Source organism: Sinohyriopsis cumingii, chromosome 15 (assembly GCF_028554795.1).
Source record: "Sinohyriopsis cumingii isolate HCF-2022 chromosome 15, ASM2855479v2, whole genome shotgun sequence".
In the NCBI taxonomy this organism is placed as follows: Eukaryota; Metazoa; Mollusca; class Bivalvia; order Unionida; family Unionidae; genus Sinohyriopsis; species Sinohyriopsis cumingii.
In genome coordinates this window covers 83,606,424-83,628,214 of record NC_142975.1, presented here as the reverse complement: position 1 = coordinate 83,628,214, position 21,791 = coordinate 83,606,424, and the positions used below count along the sequence as shown (strand labels likewise).

General features: G+C 35.8%; 1 protein-coding gene and 1 long non-coding RNA gene across 2 annotated transcripts in view; both read right to left on the bottom strand.

Moving 5' to 3' along the window:
- Nucleotides 1-483: 483 nt before the first annotated feature.
- Nucleotides 484-4,454, bottom strand: LOC149782214 (uncharacterized). Its single transcript, XM_089934852.1, has 2 exons — nt 3,200-4,454; nt 484-2,343 (listed from the first exon to the last, which is right to left on the bottom strand). Exons 1-2 carry the CDS (start codon nt 4,124-4,126, stop codon nt 1,600-1,602), a joined length of 1,671 nt encoding a protein of 556 aa, XP_089790978.1. The 5' UTR covers nt 4,127-4,454; the 3' UTR covers nt 484-1,599.
- A 1,078-nt stretch (nt 4,455-5,532) lies between these two features.
- Nucleotides 5,533-21,791, bottom strand: part of LOC149782213 (uncharacterized) — a 29,487-nt gene continuing 13,228 nt past the window's right edge. Inside the window, exon 2 of the long non-coding RNA XR_016414272.1 lies at nt 5,533-5,837. This is a non-coding gene — a long non-coding RNA (uncharacterized LOC149782213). The remainder of the gene's footprint in view (nt 5,838-21,791) is intronic.

Below are 21,791 nucleotides of genomic sequence, written 5' to 3'. Positions count from 1 at the left end.
CACTTGTTAGGATGGACGTGGACAGGCTATGACCTGTTTTCATCTCAGAAATTATTAATCTGTAATTTCTAGCAGTTGTGAGATAAGGTTTAGACTTGAAATAAGTTTTGAGAGGAAAACTTTGACTTCGACTTCGAATTCTCCTGTATTTGTATAAGTGCATTACCATATTACGACACGTGATGGTTTGCAGTAGGATAGTTTGTTTCCTGCATTGAAATATTCTAAATGTCTCAAAGGCTTACAAATGCATGATTATTTCCATGATTTTAGAAACATGAATACCTGTTTTTCTATGATTGTAATAACGTAAATACGGTGTTTACATGATGTTACCAAACTAGGTTCGATATTTCCAGCCTAAAGAATATTGAAAACGTTTCAAAATATCAGTCTAATATTAATTTGAAGTACCAGGTGGAATTGGAGTAGTAAATCATAAATAAGAGAATGAATGAGACGTTCATGAAACGAAGAAGAAAATATAAGGAAACACTTTAGTTTTAGAGTAAAGTAAAAACAATCTTCATGAAAGAATCGTCGCACTCTTCCTAGGAGTCACATTCACGCATATATTTCCCATATCTGTTAATCTTTAATTAAACGACTTATTTGATGGAATGTATATTTGTATGTAAATAGTAGATAATTAATTTGCACTTTGTATTTTTCCACGTTTTTGTTTGCTTTTAAAAAAATGGGCGGGATGGTGGATTTGTTTTTACTTTTTGCATGATGTTTTTCACGATGGATAAGTAATTATAAAATTCTATCTTGAATTTGGGCGGGGAGTATTCATTTTGTAAATAACATTAAATATCAATTATCTTTATATCCGGGCTTGTACTTTATTTGAGGTGATTTTGGTAAACACATCACATATTTTCAAGATAGAAGGAAACATACTGATGAGATATGAGTTCAGGTCATGGTTTTTCTTGAAAAACCAAGCTGACCTAATTGTTGATTAAATAGCTACTGAAGTACTTCAAACAACGTTGACAAAGTTAATACGATTCTAAAATGATACCTCAACATTCACTTTTCTTCTGAAATAACTTCTTAGTTTTATTTTATGCAAGGGATGATTTACTTGAAATGAAATATATCTGGCATAGACATCAGTCTTAGAGGAGTAAAATAGTTATGTTCAATTAGATGTGTAGATTTAATTTCTTTCTTTCAATTATTCATTAGAATTACAAAGTTTGCAGCCATTAGAATTTAGCAGCTGCTTTGGAATTACTGTGGATTCATTTGAAAACATTTTTGATTATATTAATGTGATACATCAAGATTATTGATTCACTTGTACAGTAGACTGAACCTCATTCTAAATACCTCTGGAAATCATTCGGAATACTCGTTACATTTGGACGTGTGATACAATGTTTAGGACTAATTAGGATTTCTTTCACCATACTGAACGTTATTTTTAAATTTTCTATAAAAACGAAAATACTTGATTTCTTCAATTTTACAATTTTTTTTCTTGGTTTTCACTCTTTTCCTTACTGAGTTTAAGACTATAAAGTTGTAACAATATAATGTCCATGTAGACATTCCTCATCAGACTTTGCTGGTCCTGATATAATATTTTTATTGGAATCTTTCATGCGCTTCAATCATAAGTTTCTTCCTATCCGTTTTTCCAGAGCGACTTTCAGGGAATTTATCATACAAGATGTAATGGGTAGGAACTACTGTAAATGATCGAAACTTGTCCATGTACTTCTCCTCGCACAGACAGCGTAGTTTTTCCTCCGTCAGTTCAGAACCGGGCTCAGGAATAATGCATGCACAAATTACCTGGTACATGACTGGATGATAAATTGGAACGACTATAGCATCTTTGACTCCTTGTAAGGAGGAGAGAACTGCTTCCAGTATTGTTGGGATAACATTAATTCCACCTGATATAATGACATCGCTCTTTCGTCCTTCAGCAAAAACCTCCCCATTTTCGTCAATGTAACCAATGTCATCTGTTTTGTACCATCCACTCTCAGTTTTCACCCTGCTTGTTCTTTCTGGATCGTTGACATAGCATTTAAAATTATGCTGACTTCGGACATAAATCTCTCCACGAGTGTTGATTGGGGCAATATTACCTTCATCGTCGACGATTTTTATCTCCACCCCTTTGGTAGGTTTGCCGCAGTTAAAATCCTTGAATTCGTTTGGACATTTTACGACTTTACGACAACATTGGAAGCTTTCTGTAGCACCATAGACAGCCAGAAAGGTTTCACTTACTGAACCAATTACTGAAGCAAAGTAGGAGGATATTGGTTGTCCGCTACACGCGATTGTCTTTACTGGCCAATCAGCTGGAAGGCTTTTCTGGAATAGCATCATATATGTTGTTTTCAATTACATGAATATAAATCAAACTTCGTGCATAACTATTTGTGTATAATAGCAAGACTGATACAGCAGAATCTCAGAAGCTAGGACACAAAAGGGAACCAAAACTTAGAGTGATCCTTTGTTTGTAAGACCAAGGTTCGATATAATTACTTTGGATTGAGCCATCCAGGTTTGTTCGAATCAAATGTGTTCGAAATAAATGTGTTCGAACCAAATACACCCTGTTGAATATTAATATCAACGCTGCGATAGAAAAATTCAATCCGCAGAAATATAATACGTTTCTGATATGAAACTGTTAAATACATGACTTTTATGTCCTTCTCAAATATATTACAAATTTAAAAATATAATGTGTATCGAACATAATGCGAGATATTGTGCGCATGCACAAGTACTAGTTCAAATTAGTGCAACCTAGATATTTTTTTTATTCAAAATGTGACGTTTTGACAATGAAAACCATTGATGGGTCACACGTTTCTCATTGATTACCATCTTGCAACAATTTCTGATTTCAATGTGCATTTAAAAACAAAAACTTTACATACAGTATCAGAGGAAAGGTTGTCTCTCAAATTTTAAGTTGAATTTAAACCCATTTTACGTAACTCCTCGTGATTTTCAGCCACATGAATCAGTTCGTAATGATAGTGTGGTAACTTAAGGTTAGCTTAGTTATTCCTTTATAGATGGATCAATGGGGTGAGAGAGAGACAGACAGACAGACAGACAGAGAGACAGAGAGAAAGGAGTGAGATAATTTTAAGCATTGGAATTTAAAGCAGAAGGAAATTCCACATCTCTATATGTTGTTTGTTGATATTACCTTTGAGTCCAGTAGTCTTTGAACAGTTGGTGGTAACATATAGATCACAGAGCATCCCTCCTTCTGCACAGCTTTAATCATGACTTCAAACGGATCGAAGTCTTCTTTGGTGAACCATCCAGTAACTCTCTTAATCCCAGTAACTACTTCAAAAGGAAAGCCAGCAATACAGCCAAAACTCCGGTCATTGTAGCGATCCATCATGCCTTCGCCATAAACATTACTGAGGAAGTACGATAAAGAACAATGGGTGTGAGCAACGAACTTTGACAGCCCAGTGCTACCGGATGTCTGAAAGAGAAATGCGATATTGTCCGAGTCCACGTTTGGTAACGGATTGTCGGTTGACAAATATATTTTAGCCAGATCCTCCACTAGTAACACATCCGTTTCCTCTTCCGGTTTTTCCATAAAGACAAGGTGTTTTAGCCAGGGCACCTGCTCACATTTTATATTTCCATGACTGTCGAATTCAGTGAGGAACGCCTTAAAAATTTTCCACTTTTTATCACGGAAGCCTGGATGCAAAATAAACGTAGAAAAATTACCCATCTTCTGTAAAAGAGCGATGACGTCACTTCCATCTGAATAGCCAAAGTTAACATTGGCCGGTATTGCTTCAACCATCATAGAACCGAATGCTGCAAAAAGCCAAGATGGACAATTTGGTCCACTGATAGCTACTTTATCTTTTGGTTTTACTCCAAGTCCAATGAGACTTCTTGCGAAGTTTTCTGAACCAACATACAGTTCTTTCCAAGTCATACTAATTCTTTCCATCTCAGATGTAAAAAATACAAACGCCTCACTGTCGGGAAAATTTTCTTTATGTGTGCGAATTAGGTCCGGTAGTGTATTGTAGAAAGTCTGCGTAGTCCTAGCGGTAACTATGTAACTTTTGCTGGTCATTTTCTCCTCGATGGACATTTAAGAAATGAAGCTGACATATGGACAAACTCCCTCTATAGGCGTTGAAGAGTCTCTCATCAAGTCAGTCAGGTATTTATACCTTTACATCAGGAGAGCTGAAAGGCAATGAAAGGCTTTAGGTTGCCGAGAACGTGATTATTTTTTGTTGGAAGTATGTACAGTTTAAAATGGAAATAATGTAATGGCGATTTTGCTGTACCCATCAGATCCATGACATAGATGCAAACTGTACATATATGTATGCTTTACGAAACCTTGTTGCTCCTATATATTGTCACAATTGTACCCCGATTCATGATATTTTGCATCAGATTACGGTGTGGCTTCAAACTACCAACTGAGGAATCGGCACGGGGTAATAAAGAATCAGGTGCTCGTTGACCTGGTGTGTATGGTAAGTACTTATAGAGAAGCGCAATTTGTATTCTTGTCATGACTTTGGAAAGGTCATAGCAAATTTACTTAACTGTAATGTTGTGACACGACTTCAATATATCGTTTACATTAAATCTTTCGACGGATCAAGGCTAAAGTGAATTCAAAGTGGTAATAAAGGATATAAGGTAACTTAAGTTTTGTTAAGTTGATTATATATATATATATATATATATATATATATATATATATATATATATATATATATATATATATATATATATATATATATATATGCTTGGTCATCAAAGATTACTAGAATAATTGTGTTTGTACATATAGGGATGCTCTGGCAGGAACGTAAAAAATGTAATTATAAATAGCACTGTGTCAGTAAAAGTATGTAGACTTTTATATAACTGTGCAACAATAATTTAAAGCATTTTACATATATTGCAAAATCCACACTAGACTGGTTTACTATTTGTGCATTATAACTAGAGTAATTTACAATTTCTGCATTATAACTAGACTGGTTTACATTAAATATCAAAGTATCTAGGATTCATTGGGACTTTTGTATCCAGGCTCAACATTTGATCAGCATTATAGCTGTATCTGTTTCACTCGACTATCAATTTGCAAAGGCTTTTTCAGAACTGAGGAGGATGTGTGTGTCTGTGTCTGTGTGTGTGTGTGTGTGTGTGTGTGTGTGTGTGTGTGTGTGTGTGATTTAGATTTTTAACGTAGCTTTAACAATTTTACAGTCTGCAGTGTGGCAGTTTATAGTGATGTCAAGCACTGGGGCATATTGCGTTGATGTTGTATTTATCTAAGAATTTGCAATTATCGAATAAATCGACAACTATTTACCACTTATCTAAGTCGATAGTTGAGTTGCCTTACAGTGTTCTAGCTTAGATATAAGATATAGGACTTGTCAGTTATGAACTATGTGATATTTAACTATGCAAATAAAAAGACCATTCCCGTGATTCCTTTGTGTAAGAACAATGCATACAAAAATAGCAGCTGCATGTGCATATATTTCTAAGAATTGATAATTATAAGTACAAAGAAAATCATCAGATAATGGTAAATAAAAAACACAATCACACACGCATGCATCAATCATTCAAGCACGTTATGAGTCATATTTAAGACATAGGAGTTTGGCTCTGCACAAGACACTATTCCCGTTCTTCTTAGCAGGGTGGTGTTTCCGTGCTCTGCACTGTCCATAAGCATGTTGTTTTTTTTTTCAAATCCAAAGAGTTAAATAAAACGGAAGCAACTTTCATCTGCGACAGTTTTTGTTCTGACATGAATTTTCCTGCAAGATTAAGTGAAATTGTCAATTCTAAATTTGATATCTCAATAAACACATTACATATGAACTCAGATTTTAATATCCCCTTAATATATCTATAAATTTATAAACAGCCTAATTACAATTTTACAATAACTGCACTTGCTTATAAAACCTGTAATGAACCAATGACCGAGTAATACAATTACTGAACGATTTATACCACTGTCATACAAAGAGATGTATTGTGCCTTCTTAATATAAATGTTCGCTTATTTCAACGTTCAAAATTCTTTCAAGCATTAATTTGCCTTTAAACATTTTGAGAATCAGTTCTCAAACTGCACAATCTGTACGTTTAGCAGCTCAAATGTACTTTACCAAGAATCCCGAGATAAAAACTCTCAAACTTATCGGATGAGTTGTTACATAATTGACAGTCAGTGGTGCATAAAAAATATCAGCACACTATTACACACTCGGCTTGTAACTAAAACAAGTATTGAAAGATATCCCTAACAGCAAAAATGTATGCAGCTTTTTCTCTAAGATTTAAGCTAATTCACTGATAAATGAATGAATGAATATACTCCTGTTATGGAATCCTCTGAACGCTGTTATGTAAACAAGACATATGAAAAGACCCCACACTGTTGATGCGTAAACAAGTCACATGATAAGACCTCAAAATGTTGATGTGTAAACAAGTCCTACGATAAGACAGCAAGTCATACTATAAAACCTCACACTGATGATGTGTAAACAAGTCAGACAATAAGACCTCACACTGACGATGTGTAAAGTAATCATACAATAAGACCTCACACTGTTGATGTGTAAATAAGTCATACGATAAGACCTCACACTGATGATGTGTAAACAAGTCAGACAATAAGACCTCATACTGATGATGTGTAAACTAATCATACAATAAGACCTCACAATGATGATGTGTAAACAAGTCAGATAATAACACTTCACACCGATAATGTGTAAACAAGTCATACGATAAGACCTCACACTGATGATGTGTAAACAAGTCAGATAATAACACTTCACACCGATAATGTGTAAACAAGTCATACGATAAGACCTCACACTGATGATGTGTAAACAAGTCAGATAATAACACTTCACACCGATAATGTGTAAACCAATCATACAATAAGACCTCACACTGTTGATGTGTAAACAAGTCATACGATAAGACCTCACACTGATGATGTGTAAACAAGTCAGACAATAAGACCTCATACTGATGATGTGTAAAGTAATCATACAATAAGACCTCACACTGATGATGTGTAAACAAGTCATATAATAACACTTCACACCGATAATGTGTAAACAAGTCATACGATAAGACCTCACACTGATGATGTGTAAACAAGTCAGACAAAAAGATATCACACTGATGATGTGTAAACAAGTCTAACGATAAGACCTCATACTGATGATATGGAAACAAGTCAGACAATAAGACCTCATACTGATGATGTGTAAACTAATCATACAATAAGACCTCACAATGATGATGTGTAGACAAGTCAGATAATAACACTTCACACCGATAATGTGTAAACAGGTCATACGATAAGACCTCACACTGATGATGTGTAAACAGGTCAGATAATAACACTTCACACCGATAATGTGTAAACCAATCATACAATAAGACCTCACACTGTTGATGTGTAAACCAGTCATACGATAAAACCTCACACTGATGATGTGTAAACAAGTCTAACGATAAGACATCACACTGATGATGTGTAAACAAGTAAGACGATAAGAACTCACACCGACGACGTGTAAAATAATCATACAATAAGACCTCACACCGACGATGTGTAAACAAGTCAGAAAATAACACTTCACACCGGTGATGTGTAAACAAGTCATACGATAAGACCTCACACCGATGATGTGGAAACAAGTCAGACAATAAGACCTGACAGTGATGATGTGCAAACAAGTCATACAATAAGACCTCATACTGATGATATGGAAACAAGTCAGACAATAAGACCTCATACTGATGATGTGTAAACTAATCATACAATAAGACCTCACAACGATGATGTGTAAACAAGTCAGATAATAACACTTCACACCGATAATGTGTAAACAAGTCATACGATAAGACCTCACACTGATGATGTGTAAACAAGTCAGATAATAACACTTCACACCGATAATGTGTAAACAAGTCATACGATAAGACCTCACACTGATGACGTGTAAACAAGTAAGACGATAAGAACTCACACCGACGACGTGTAAAACAATCATACAATAAGACCTTGTTGTTGTTGTTGTGGGGTTTAACGCCATTTTTCAGCACACGATAGGCCATACATGGCGGCCAGTATTAATGGTGGAAGAAGAACCCGGGAAAACCTCAGAAAGAACCACCGACCCACGAGAAGCTACTGGCAAGCTTTCTCACATACCCACATTGGCTGAATCTGAGACTCGACCCTGCGCAGACAGAGGTGAGATACAATAAGACCTCACAGCGACGATGTGCAAACAAGTCAGAAAATAACACTTCACACCGGTGATGTGCAAACAAGTCATACAATAAGACCTCACACCGATGATGTGGAAACAAGTCAGACAATAAGACCTCACATTGATGATATGTAAACAAGTCATACGATAAGACCTCAACCCGATGATGTGTAAACAAGTCATACAATAAGACCTAACACCGATGATGTTTAAGCAAGACATACGATAAGACCTCATAACCGACAATGTGTAAACTGATAATACAATAAGACCTCACACTGATGATGTGTAAACTAATCATACAATAAGACCTCACACTGTTGATGTGTAAACTAGTTAACTATTCAGACCTGTCAGTGTTAACATTTAAACGAATTGGATGATATCATCTCTTTGTTGATGGTTAATCGGTTCAGCTCATATGATCAGCTGTTCCGTCAGCAAGTTTTGTTTGACACACATAAACAATATTATGTTGTCGTTAATGAACTCAAGTATATTTTAGATCTCTTTCCTGTGATTTCATTGCAAAATATGGCTTTAATAACCGCTGTGTTATTTATTCTAATTCTACTTCGATTGTTTCTTTTCTCCATGTACTGACTTTTTGTTTTTTCCTGTTTCTTTGCTAAGCCGCTTCCTGAATGTATCATAATAATTAGTATTATCACCGTTTATTATTTCTTTCTATGTGTCGATAACAAATGCAGTTTCATGACCATTTCCTGCCATTGTACAGTCATTAGAAATCGGACAAACGTAAACCATTGAAACAACATTGAAAGCAGTATTACTTTCCTATATTTCACTTAGGTATTGTAATGTTATAAATACACAGAGACAGACAGACAGACAGATAGCGAGAGAGACAGACAGACAGAGGGAAGGAAAAGGGAAAAAACAATTAACGTCGACAGAGAGAAACATACACTGGGATGCTGTAACTATTACCTCCAAACAGATTTTACTTTATCATTCATAATTTGCATCTGTTATTGTTTGATATATTTGTCAAGATCAATAATTGTAGCTGATAATCGCTGCAAGAAAATGCAACGCCTGGCAAAGTTCTCGATAATGTTTACATAAATTCATTTTTAAAAACTAAATGTCGACTGTGTATTGCTTACTTGCTCAAACATTGCTATCGAGTGAAGATCACGAGAAAAATAAACCTATGTAAGATCTATAAATACTTATTTTGAGTACAAAATATACCTAAACCCAGTGTGTCAGAGTAGAGCTCCATTTACAAAATAACCACAGTTCGTCAATATTTACAACTGGTTTGTTTAAATCAGACAGGCTTCCAAACACGAGAATAACACTGAAGCTAGTTACACCTAACAGAGAGATTTAAAAGCTTTGATCGAAACATTTAGGTTATAAGATGGTATTAAGAATTGTAATAATTTTACTTTCAACTTTCTATAAAGTAATGCTGATATTTACTTTCGATGTAGAAACGTCTTCTGATCGGTAATGAATTGTCAGATTATTTTAAATAGACAATTAGAGTCACATAATGTTATGTATATCTGATTTTATTATATCTTCTCTAATATATATATATATATATATATATATATATATATATATATATATATATATATATATATATATATATATATATATATATATATATTTCAATTTAATTGTTTGTTTGTAAGTTTTAATTATTTTATTTTTCATTACATGATATTGTAAGGTAAATTTATTCACTGGAGATGATACTTTTTCTAGAAAATAGTTTGACCAAGACTGTTTGCTTTAGTAAACATCAAGTGTTGACCTAGATCCTGACCTTGATTCAAAATTAGTAGCAACCACGTAAATAACTTCTATTTTTGTTTTAAAATGATTGGTTGTTGTCGATGTCATGATGGAACTACTGATTTAAGATGTAAGCAACGTTTTTATCTTATTTCTTAGAGTAAAATGATTGGTTTTCGTCAGGGCCACACTAAGTGTACGTGATCTTTAACAAGTAAATAATTTCGACGAGGTTCTGGAATATGATCACGTGACCCTATTTTGGGTTTTAGAATACGCTATAACTTTTGTTTTGGTGAGATATTCTCAGTAGTTGCGCTTTTTCCTTTAAACTGGAAGGTGTTGTGTCGTTTGGAGTTATTTCAAATTACTTGGATTCAAAAGGATTAATTCGTTTTCCCTGGAAAATACTTGTGCTCATATGAAATTGTTGAACAAAGATAGCTTTGATCAAAATGTATTGAGATTTTCAAAACCGGAGTGATATTTCTTGTTTCTATGAGGAACTGTAGACTTCAAAACTACGGGTTACAGCATACGTCATCGTCTTCAATCTTAAATTCTTCGCCGGGACTTGAACTTGAAATCATTAGAACATTTTATTATTAGGACTCCTAAACTTTTAATCGTGGATTATTCTTGGATTACTTTCGTATTTGATTCTGAAAACTCTAAGTTCATATTTTTTCATTTTGACAGAATTTTTCCAAGGAAATAAATTACTATATTTTTCAAACTTGTTGTTTTCACTCTTTCTTGTGTTATTGTTTATTCGAGCCTAAACACGTAATGTAAGATATATAAAAACGTAATATTTTTATGAACATTGTTAAGAAGGTATGTGTGTTTTTAAAGAAACGAGCTTTTTCAATACAGCTCACTGTATTCAAACAAGCAACTTCAGTTTATTGGCTCATATCCTTGTTTAACGTAAACAGTTAATCCAAGTACAAGGAATACTTTAAAAAATAAAAAAAAACATAACATTAAGGTCTGGAATCGTCGTTTCAACCTCCGGTACATTTATCTCTGTACCGGCAAACAGTGTATAAAACAATGATGGAAAAAATATACAAAGCAAATTAATTATTAATAGTACAGGTGCTTAACAGTTTATGTTGTTTCTAAATTATATTTTGGATGCTACAGGTTTGTACGGTTAATCTTGCCTGTCTTCATCGTTCGTCTTTGTGAAATATAGATTAGCTTGTGTGTATGCATGTGTGTAAGACTTAATTTGCTGACTGACTTTTTTCCCCTCTTAAGCTGAGGTTGCATCAGGTTTATCAAATTCAGGAAAGTGCATGATATCAAATTACATCGTAAAATGGAAGCACAAAATAAAAGAGAAATTTCTCGTCAAGTAAAATGGAACATTCAATTTTGCATTAGTGAGATTCAATTTGTAATAGAAACACGTTTCTTGTATAATACCGCTCCTGTGGCCTAGCGTTTAGAGCGTCCGCCTAGGATGATGGAATCCCGGGTTCGTCGAGTCATACCAAAGACTTATAAAATTGGTACTAACAGTTGCCTCGCTTGGCGCTCAGCGTTGAGAGGTTAGTGCTAGGACTGGTCGGTCTGGTGTCAGTATGGGTGCGACACCATGCTACATGTCTGCCGCATGATGCCCCAGTGCTGTTCATCACCATGAACGGCCACTCTGCAGACGTTGTAGCGATACGACTGACAAATTGTTCAAAGCTACATTAAAAATCCAATCACACACATACGAACACGCACACACGTGGTAAGCACCATGCTTTATCTCATGAAAGGAACACATGTAATATTAATCGGAGACTTAGAAACAACCAAAACTTTCGATGTACCACAAAATGTATACATGTATATATGCTAGTACTAATATTAGTACCCTTACTCCTACCTCGTGGGGGGTCCCGAGTGGCCGAGTGGTCTAAAGCGCTCTCCGTTACGGATCACTGCCATCTCTGTCTGCGTGGGTTCGAATCTCGGATTCGGCTAATGTGGGTATGTGAGAAAGCTTGCCAGTAGCTTCTCGTGGGTCGGTGGTTCTTTCCGGGGTTTTCCCGGGTTCTTCCTCCACCATTAATACTGGCCGCCATGTATAGCTTATCGTGTGCTGAAAAATGGCGTTAAACCCTACAACAACAACAACAACAACAACCTACCTCGTGGACAGGGTACTAACATCAGCATATACGTAGTAATGGATCACACCCGGCGCTCTTTAAGCCTAATATCAACAATTTGAACATATTCCTTGCATATAATCCAATAAATTGAGTGGTCCTCTTATTTAATACCGTAAGTATCGAAGATCATTGTAGAAATAGTTGCATAATCTCGTTTACCTTTTTTATCCAATATTTTCGTTTAGATCCTCCGCCATATTAGTTTAAATAATGATTACTTTCGTTCTCAGCCTCGTTTGTTTGTGTGCCATATAAGGACAGTGAGGCCTTATTTGGAAACGTAAACAAATCGTAGTAATAATGAGCACGGTTTGAGTGAGAAATTCTGCGCATTGAAAGTAAATACGGTTTATCGGCAACTTTGAAATTCCACCAAAAAGCCATTATTCGCCACTTTGATAATAACATAGCGTAGAATTCCAAATATGGTCTGGCAAGAGTTATGTAGAAAAGGGGTCACGGCGAGAGTCTCGCGTTATCTGTCATGGTGGACACGGTGAGGTTAGTGTAACCATGCCAATTTATTTTATCGTGCAAGGGCTTAATACATTCAAAATAAGCCAACCTTCCTTCACAACATGATTATGCTTATGTAATAGATTTCTACACTGTTTGTTTTTCGGACTTTAGTGATGACAGTCTTTGCTCCATTACATGATATGGGATTAGTTCGTATCCTCAACCACAACAAATCAAGTTCAGGCTACGACATCGTAGCTAGAATTTATGCTTCATATAAGTACTGATTGAAATTCAAATGACCAGAATATATAATTACATTTAATTGCAGATATTTATAGAATTAGATCGAATTAAGACATACAAGCAATAGCCTTTAAAGTGGTAATATAAGACACGTGACTGCGAGATTCGGCGCTTTCGGTGGTTATATTCTTGTATTTGTAGTGCACGTACTCCTTTGAGTGTCTTGCGTGGAGGGGGAATAGTTTTATCTGGAACGTAGATATCTTGCATGAGAGTTGTTGCGTAGCCCTACATTGTGTTACGATAGAAGACTGTGAATTCAAGAATTACCAGTAGTGTATATAATGGTTATCGGTAGCTGGTCAGTAACTGTTAATAGTGTATATAATAAAACTCCAATCATATAATTAATATTTCTTCTCTTCATTGGATGACAGTTGTGAGTAGCCCCAATCATCGTAACAATTAAATACGAAAGGTAGAACTGAATAGAGGATTTTTGCTTGACCCGAATGAATAACGTATATTTTTCATCAAGTGGGTGGAAAACACAGAATTTTCACGAGAGACGAAATTACGTGTGAAACACTTGAGTTTTTCACCCACGCGTTGAATTATATATGTTATACACTCAGAGCAAGCACAGTTTTGTGTACTTTATTTTAACATCTATTTGCTGGCAATATTTATTATATATTTCACTAATGAGATTTTGAAATATATCAGTGGAAGAAAAATGATACAGTCACAGAGTTGATACACTTTTGTTACCATACGGGCAATATCACTTTTGGAGCTACTTTCTTTTTCCATATAGGTAGTATACCTGCCATTTTGAGTGTATTCTTTACATATTTAGGCCTCTCTCTCTCTCTCTCTCTCTCTCTCCATCAGGATGTACAGATCTTAAATGTGTTTGTAGACCATGTATTGTACATTTATACAATCAATGAGGTGCCACCAAGAAATGCCAAATACAAACTCCAAACAGTGAGGAGTATGCTTCAAGTATTAACTCTGTTCATTGGTGTTCTACATGAATTGTCGAAACTGTCAGTCACTGAACTTAAATGACCTGTTGTTATATGTCATCGATACATTACTGTATACCTGAAATACTCTACTACAAACGGTACTCTTTTCTTAGAAGAGAAACAAAAATCCTAGTGATTAAATATAATAATACAACTTTTAAGTAGTGTTTTTAATTTGCATCACATCTGGGTTTGAAAATGACGGATAAATAGGGTGTAGATTAATGTTTTTTGCAAACCGAACTTAAATGGCAATTGAATATTGGATACAGTTTCGGCTACCAAGTCAGACTGCAAGCTTGTCAAAGCCACGCAAATATTTACTTTTGAATGCATAAATGAAAAATATGAAGAACACAAATTCTTTAAAGTTAAACTCACAATCATTAAAATCTTTCTTTAAAGATTGTACGCTCTCTAATCTGTCAGACAGAACGGCTCTTTGATGTTTCTATTTACCCCACCACAACAGTATCAATCTACGCAAGAAATTTGTTAACAAAATTAAAAATGTCCTTATTTTCGTACGAATACAGTCATTATGTTAACGAAAATCCCCAACATGAAACGTAATATGTACAGTTAAATTTGAAAAACGTGGTTTTCCGCAATTTATTGTAAACTTTAGGAACTTCTTTTTTATAAATCTCATAATACAGCCGTTAATCGCATTGGCACAGAATGAAGAAAACGCATGCAAATCGACGACTTTTGCCTTTTATAAAACCTTCAATGAAAAGAAAATCTACGTTTTTGAGTACGTAGACGGAATATTTCACTTTTGCAGTGGAAACATTTGGCATTGTCTCTCGTATCTAGTACTATCTACTAGATCAAAATAGATATAATCTTTGTATAAGAGACTGATAGCATATTTCTTACTGCATCCCTTTTGATAATGTCTGCGGTTTACCGTTTATGCTCTCTTGTGTCTTGTGTATGTTCGCACAGAAAATATCACTGGTTACATAATTCTCCTTTTTAATTCAAGGTAACACACAACGTTATAAAAATATTTGAAAGAAAAAAACAGATATGCATATTATTAGATTTGGTTCACATGCATGCTAGACGGCGATACTTATTACTGAACTCATAAAGTAGCTCAGATTTCTTGTTTATAATGTTATCGACGCGGCAGTGAAAATATTTATCTTAATTCACTCCATTGAATTAGTACAATTATTTCACTTGGAAATCCAGTAATTCATGACCTATCATGCAATAATAAATAATATTTCATTTAGACGGACCAAACCTTGTTCAGCTTTTATATGTCGTTTAAGGTATTACTGGCTAGATCAGTTTGAATTTGACTTGACCGTTAGGAATTTTTTGATGTGCAGCATAAATTAATCTCAGACTTATGCACCACAGACAACTACTAACTGTATGAGCTAAAACAGCAATATATGGTGCTCTATAACAAAATACAATATTTAAAAAAATTAAGGTCGCTGACTGACTAAAATTAATTAATGACAGAAATAAATAAAATGTTTCAAAACGAAACCCATGTATGCGTTAATTTTCCTCAGTAATAGGTTTCAACCTTCAACCGTTTTCATTGTATCGATTGCCCGGGGCGAACATTTTAAAGTGCGTACGTACAAGAGGATATTTCTCCAAAATGAGGCACGCAAGATATTATCTTAATCTTTTTCAAAGTTTTAGCTAGGAAAGATCTTTCATATTATACAAGTCTGTTTCCCCTTTCTTACCATGAAAGAAAGGTTAGTTGGCCAGACATGAAAGTTAACGTGACGCATACACCCAGTGGGTCTAGAGGAACCCGATAAAATAAGCATAATTCCTTACTCACCATAGTACCGGTCAGTTGCCATGAATTTGTTTGTAATTTTAAGAATACGTTATCTGTCGAAAATTTGAAAACATAAATGTATGCTAAACAGTTCTCCACTTCCAAAAGTGGATCTAGATGATTGCATATATTGCAGGGTTTGGCCAAAAAATGTGAAGTTTTACGCTAAAGTTTCTCGAAGACAATTGCATATTTCCCTATTTTGTCAAACAGGGTAGATCCACCCAGAAAAAACGGGACCACTAACGAAGGCTACATGATCATTCCCTGCTAAGTTTGGTATCTTGCTTTCGTAACCTAGCAATTAATACGGGATCCAACCCCGCCCACACCCAATCCGTTCTTCTCTACATAATTGCAGTTGCATCATTTGATAAATGTAGGGGAGATTTCGATTGGTAAGAACATAACCATGTAATCAGACCAAGTTGCGTTTATTTCTCTAAAAACTGTACGGGGATCTACTTTATGATTCATGGAAAAACTGAATCGGAAGGCATACACACTGCATGCCCTTAAAAGGAAATAAAAATGTGGGTTTATATTTTATTTCGAAAATTTAATAAATTGATTTGACAGAATCAAATGACAAATCTTTTTAACTTTTCTGAAGATAAATAATTCTTTCTTTGATTAGGTTTGGAAAAAAAGCACGGAAACTCAAAATCTGCATAGAAGAACATTGGGGTTATGTTTTACAGCACTTGCTGCTCGTTATAAATGAATTTAAAACCACAGGTAAATGCATATAGGGATTGGGAGGAGGGGTTCAAATAACTACATTGATAGTTCGATGTGGGGAGGGGTGGAAAAATTCCGCTATTCACCCCATCGTAACTGTCATGGTGAATGTATTGCACTGTTTTACTATTGGACCCCATCACTATAACCATTTACTAATATTCTTAATTCCATTTGTAAGTAACCTCTGTAGGTAGCCTAAACTGTTAGTGAACCTGAAAATAGATTTAAAGAAATGAAAATTGGTTACTCACGTGTCTGGACAATAACGATTCGGCCAAGTCATAATGAACTCATGACAACATCAAATCCAAGATACATGATACATTCGTACGTCAAACAAAAGAACACATCCTTTGCTTTGAATATTGAACTGCTACTCAGATCACATATACCAATCTAGATAAAAGATTAAGACCATGCTGTGTAATGTTCAAAGCCTTAGATTGCCTACCATTGGTAAAAAAAAATATGTTGACGTGGCTATTACGTTGCAGATGGAGAATCCACTGTTCTATAAATAGCTACGTAGATGACACCCTCAACAAGAATTCATACGCTAAACTACGGCTCTAGAACTGACAGGAACTTTTATTAAAAAAACTAACAATTCAGGTACATTCAAACAAATAGTCGAAGAAAGAGCATTCCTTGATGACTGGTACAATACTTGACTTGGATTTCATTTCCTGAAAGGAATCGCTTGGTATCCCAGAGGTGGTGAAAACTGAAGTCTATGAAGGAAAATAAGTACGTTCTTATTTCCCTTTTCTATGGCAATCACTGTAGATATCTCTCTCTCTCTCTCTCTCTCTCTCTCTCTCTCTCTCATCATCATCTCTGATCCTCTAGATTTTAATAATCTTACCCCGTACAACCCCCACCCCTCTGACTTTCGGTGCTTTGCCGCTCAACATGACACTGCGGCAGCAAATTCAGCAGTCATATCATAGTTACGCCCTTGATGATAACAATCCATGTAACAGTAACTAAGAACCCGTGAATAACGAATAAACCATCTAATGTCTGTTTAAAGATGCATAATAATGAAAGACTAGATCTGTTTGTTACTGTGGGTAAATCGGGTAAATTTAGGATTGTGTTGAATTAAATGGCAGGTTATATAAATATTCATTAAATATAAGCATTAACAATCAGTAAAAAGTTTCTGAAGAATCGATAGCCTTGATGTTTAAGCATATTTCAATTACAAAATAATATTCAAACGATACGACAAAACAATTACAAAAAACAAAAAGAACGTAGTGACATAACTCTTTCTAGGCCTTACAAGCCGTATCTGTTTCTCATATAACACGTTTTCACTGACACTTTATCCGGTATACGTGCATATAAGAAAGTTTGATACAGTCTTAAACAATCCGGTGATTACAAAAGTGAAAATTCAACACGTTTTTATCACGATATTAAATCAACCGAACGTCTCAATTATGCATCGGCATGTAGTATGTACAGATTGTTTTTAAACTCTATTTCAAGAGAATCGAACCTATGACCCCTTCTTTAATTGAAAGATGCTAAAGAGCTAACAATGGCACGCATTTTACAACTACGTTATAATGAAGGTGCTATTCAATAGTGCAAATAAATAATTTAAACTGATATCAATATGCACGAGTATCCATGATCTCCTTAAATACGAATAATGTTTATACCGGTTATCATATAACTATAGGCGGATTGTACAGAGAAACCATGATCAATTGACAATGTTTAGGTTTGGACCAAATGTAAACAATCTATAATAGGTATAAACTCTTTATATGTCATTGATTTTAAATATTATAATATATGTCCGATTAGCCGTGTGTTTAATGTGCAGTTACTCTAATACAATACCTAACGTGGAATGTTGGCCGTGGGTTCGAACTTAGTTGAAATTTTAAAAATACATTTCTTAATTTTAGTGCAGTATGTGTGGAAGATATACAATTTGGATTTATGAAGATTGGTTGACATTTGCTTAGAATATATTTCGTGTCGGTCAAAAAGGTATAGTCATGGAAACGGCTACATAATCTCTACGTAATAGTGGTATGGGCCGTTTCTGAATGTTAAACTTCTTTCTTGTGGCACAGATCGGATAGCAATCACTAACAGAGTATGTTAGGAGTGATTTCGGGGTGGCACCGTAGGGACAACGGGGACTTCCATGGTAAAAGTGGATATGCATGTGGGAGACAATGGGAATTTAACAAAGGCCAGGCTAGGGTCTCTATAGGGACAAGGGGAATTTAACATGGGAAATGGGTCTATTGAGGGACAAAGGAAAATGTATTGGGCCAGTATAGGGACATGGGGACTTAAACAGAACAGGGGTGGGATTGTCTAAGGACAAGGGTTGTACAGGTACAAAGACATCAGCGACGTAGTCAGACATAGGCACAGACAAACAAACACCTATACAAAAGAAAGACGAAAACGTTTTGGGTAAGAGAGTATACATCTTTTCGAGGCAGTGGAGTGGGCCGTTGATTTCTTCTTCTATTTCCCCCCGTTCTTCAACCATCTCTTCGCTTTCTCTATTATTCATTTCTTTTGCTTCTTTTCCTCCTTTGGGATTCAGTCAGGATGTCCCATGCTCTGAACGTTTCCTGTACCTTTATCCAATTTTCACTGAGTCTGTCAAAGACCGCTTTTTCCTTTCTTTTATCTTTCTCCTTCCTCTCCTTGGCCCAGGTAGCTTTTTATGTTGTTCACTTCCTCTTCCATGACCCTTCTAACCCTATATTCGTTTTTATTTAAGCTGTTTGTTCCCCACTGCACACTCCTGAGTGACAGGTAAGACCAATCGGTCCAATCATCTATGTCTTCTAAAAATACTTTACTTTCACCACAACATCAACAGCCTCCTTCAAATTACCCACTTTACAACACTTCATCAATCTTCTTATCTTTTCGAATTCCTCCTTTATCACGTCTTAGCCAGATCTCTGGCTGTTTTTAGCGTGGTCATTTGACTTGTCACGAATTCTAGGGTGACTCTATACCTCCAATGAGTTGCAACCGTTTCTACCATATACTACGCATCCATCATCCAATAACAAGCATATTTTAAAACATTCACCAAATTCATGTTTTCAATGTGTCGAATAGTCAGCGAGGATAGCCAGACTGACGAACGCACCGCTTTATATGTCTCAAGCACGGATGTGAAGGAAAACACCCAATTATATAAACTACATATATCACATACTAAAGATTCAAAAGTAATGTGTGTGCAGAACTAAAAGAAACTGCGAAAGTTCAGGGTTTTTCTTTCTTTGTTGCCTTTTCTTGGGATTTGCTGATGAAGTTCCAGTGGCTGCTTTTGATGTTACAGATTACCTTGTGTTCATGATAGCACCATCTTTGGTGCCACGATTGTGCCTGATGTTGCTCTTGACGTAGTTATTTTGGTTGGTAGTGGTGTTGGTAGTGAAGCGATGTTTGACATAGTTTTCTGCTTCTCTTTTAGATTTTTCCGTGTAGTAGTAATAATTTGGCTAACTTCTATCGATCGTGTTGATGTTGATGTAGGAGTGGGGGCAGTTATTGTTGTTCATGGGTCTACAGGAACTACTGGTGAAGTTTTTCTGGTTTCTCGGTTTGTTTGGTTTTTTTTTTTTAGTTTCTTTTGAATAATCCATATCTTTTTTTCTTGCATCCGAATAACTTCCATGGCCTCTACCCCTTGTGTTCCCTCTGGTGTTTTAATTTTTGCCGCTTTGTCACTTTGGAGCGCCTATGTATGAGTAGTATTCACTGAGGCGGATGTTGTTGTGTTGTTGTTGGCAAGTTAAGGTGCGCCACCATAGCTGTTTTCTCATCGGAAGATGGAATTTCTCTTGATGTAATTCCAGCAGGGGTACTAATGGTGACGACGTTACTAGCAGGTCGAGTATGCGAATCTCTAGTTTGCTCCCTTTGTTGGGTGTTAATTGGTCTCATTTGCGTCGGACGTCTCTGGGGGCCACTTCTCTAGTTATTGCTAAATGGTCTCTCTTCACAAATGTGCAAGAGTGGTGTTCGTCTTGCTTATTTTCCCACTTAGGCTCAATATTGTTGCGATATTGAGACCTAACCATCGTATCGCACTCAGGGCTTGTTCAGAAATGAGTACATCCATATCTAGCTCAAGTAATACTTGTTGTACTGTTTGCTGATCTCTTGGTCGATAAATTAACCAGACTATTCGTTCGTTCTATTAAATTAGGGACGCTTTTGTCCATTTGGACGTGTGCGTCTAGTTTGTTGCAACACCGCTTGATATTTAATTACTCATACGGGAGGGAATTAGTGCCTCACTCCAGTACGTTGTAATCCATACATCTCTTCTATCAAGTCTTGTGCTACATTAATCATTCTCACATCAGTTTTGCCTAAATTCACGTGGGCATCGTGTAGCATTGCTAATTTGGAAGTGATCTTCACTGGTTGACGAGTCAACAAGGGTCAGACTGTTCGTTCGTTCGTTCGTTCTTTCGATTCAATTAGAGATGCTTTCGCCCTTTCGAACATTTGCGTCTAGTTTGTTCCAGCACCGCTGGATATTAGGTTACTCGTACGGGAGGGAATTTGTGCCTCACTTCCGTACGAATTAATGCATACACCGTATGCTTTTTAGTTTTTGCTATACAAGCCGCAGGGGACATTAGATGACTGGGAATCGCAGTGCACATACTCATCTTAACACGATCTGCACTGCCTAATAAACTATTATGTACGGAGCTGGAAAGGGAGGACAGGGTCCGAGATAGCCACATGGGCGCCACGAAAAGTGTCCATTTATCCATTGGTAATCATTTCTGTATCCCCTTGTCCGAAATATAAATTTTGTCGTCTTCATGATATTTTGAATATAGACTATCTGTGCCGATGAACATTAGTATGGCTTAAAATAAAAGGTACGTCAAAGCGGCATCTTTTAAGGCGTGCAATCCTCGTGTCACCATCGATTTCAAGACGAGTGCTACCGAACAAATCGCAGATACCAGCATATCTCATAAACTATGTCCTCTGTCTCGAGCGACTCCACGGTACACAGGATACATGACTTACAAGTAGCTAGAAAATGGTTTTCGAAAATGGAGTTTCGCCGTGACTTTTCCTTTCGAGAATGGAATATTTTGTCCCAGATCTCTTTTTATACCGATGTTGACACTCTCGAAGTACGACTAACTGACCGCCGATAATGAGGGTGTACAAATTC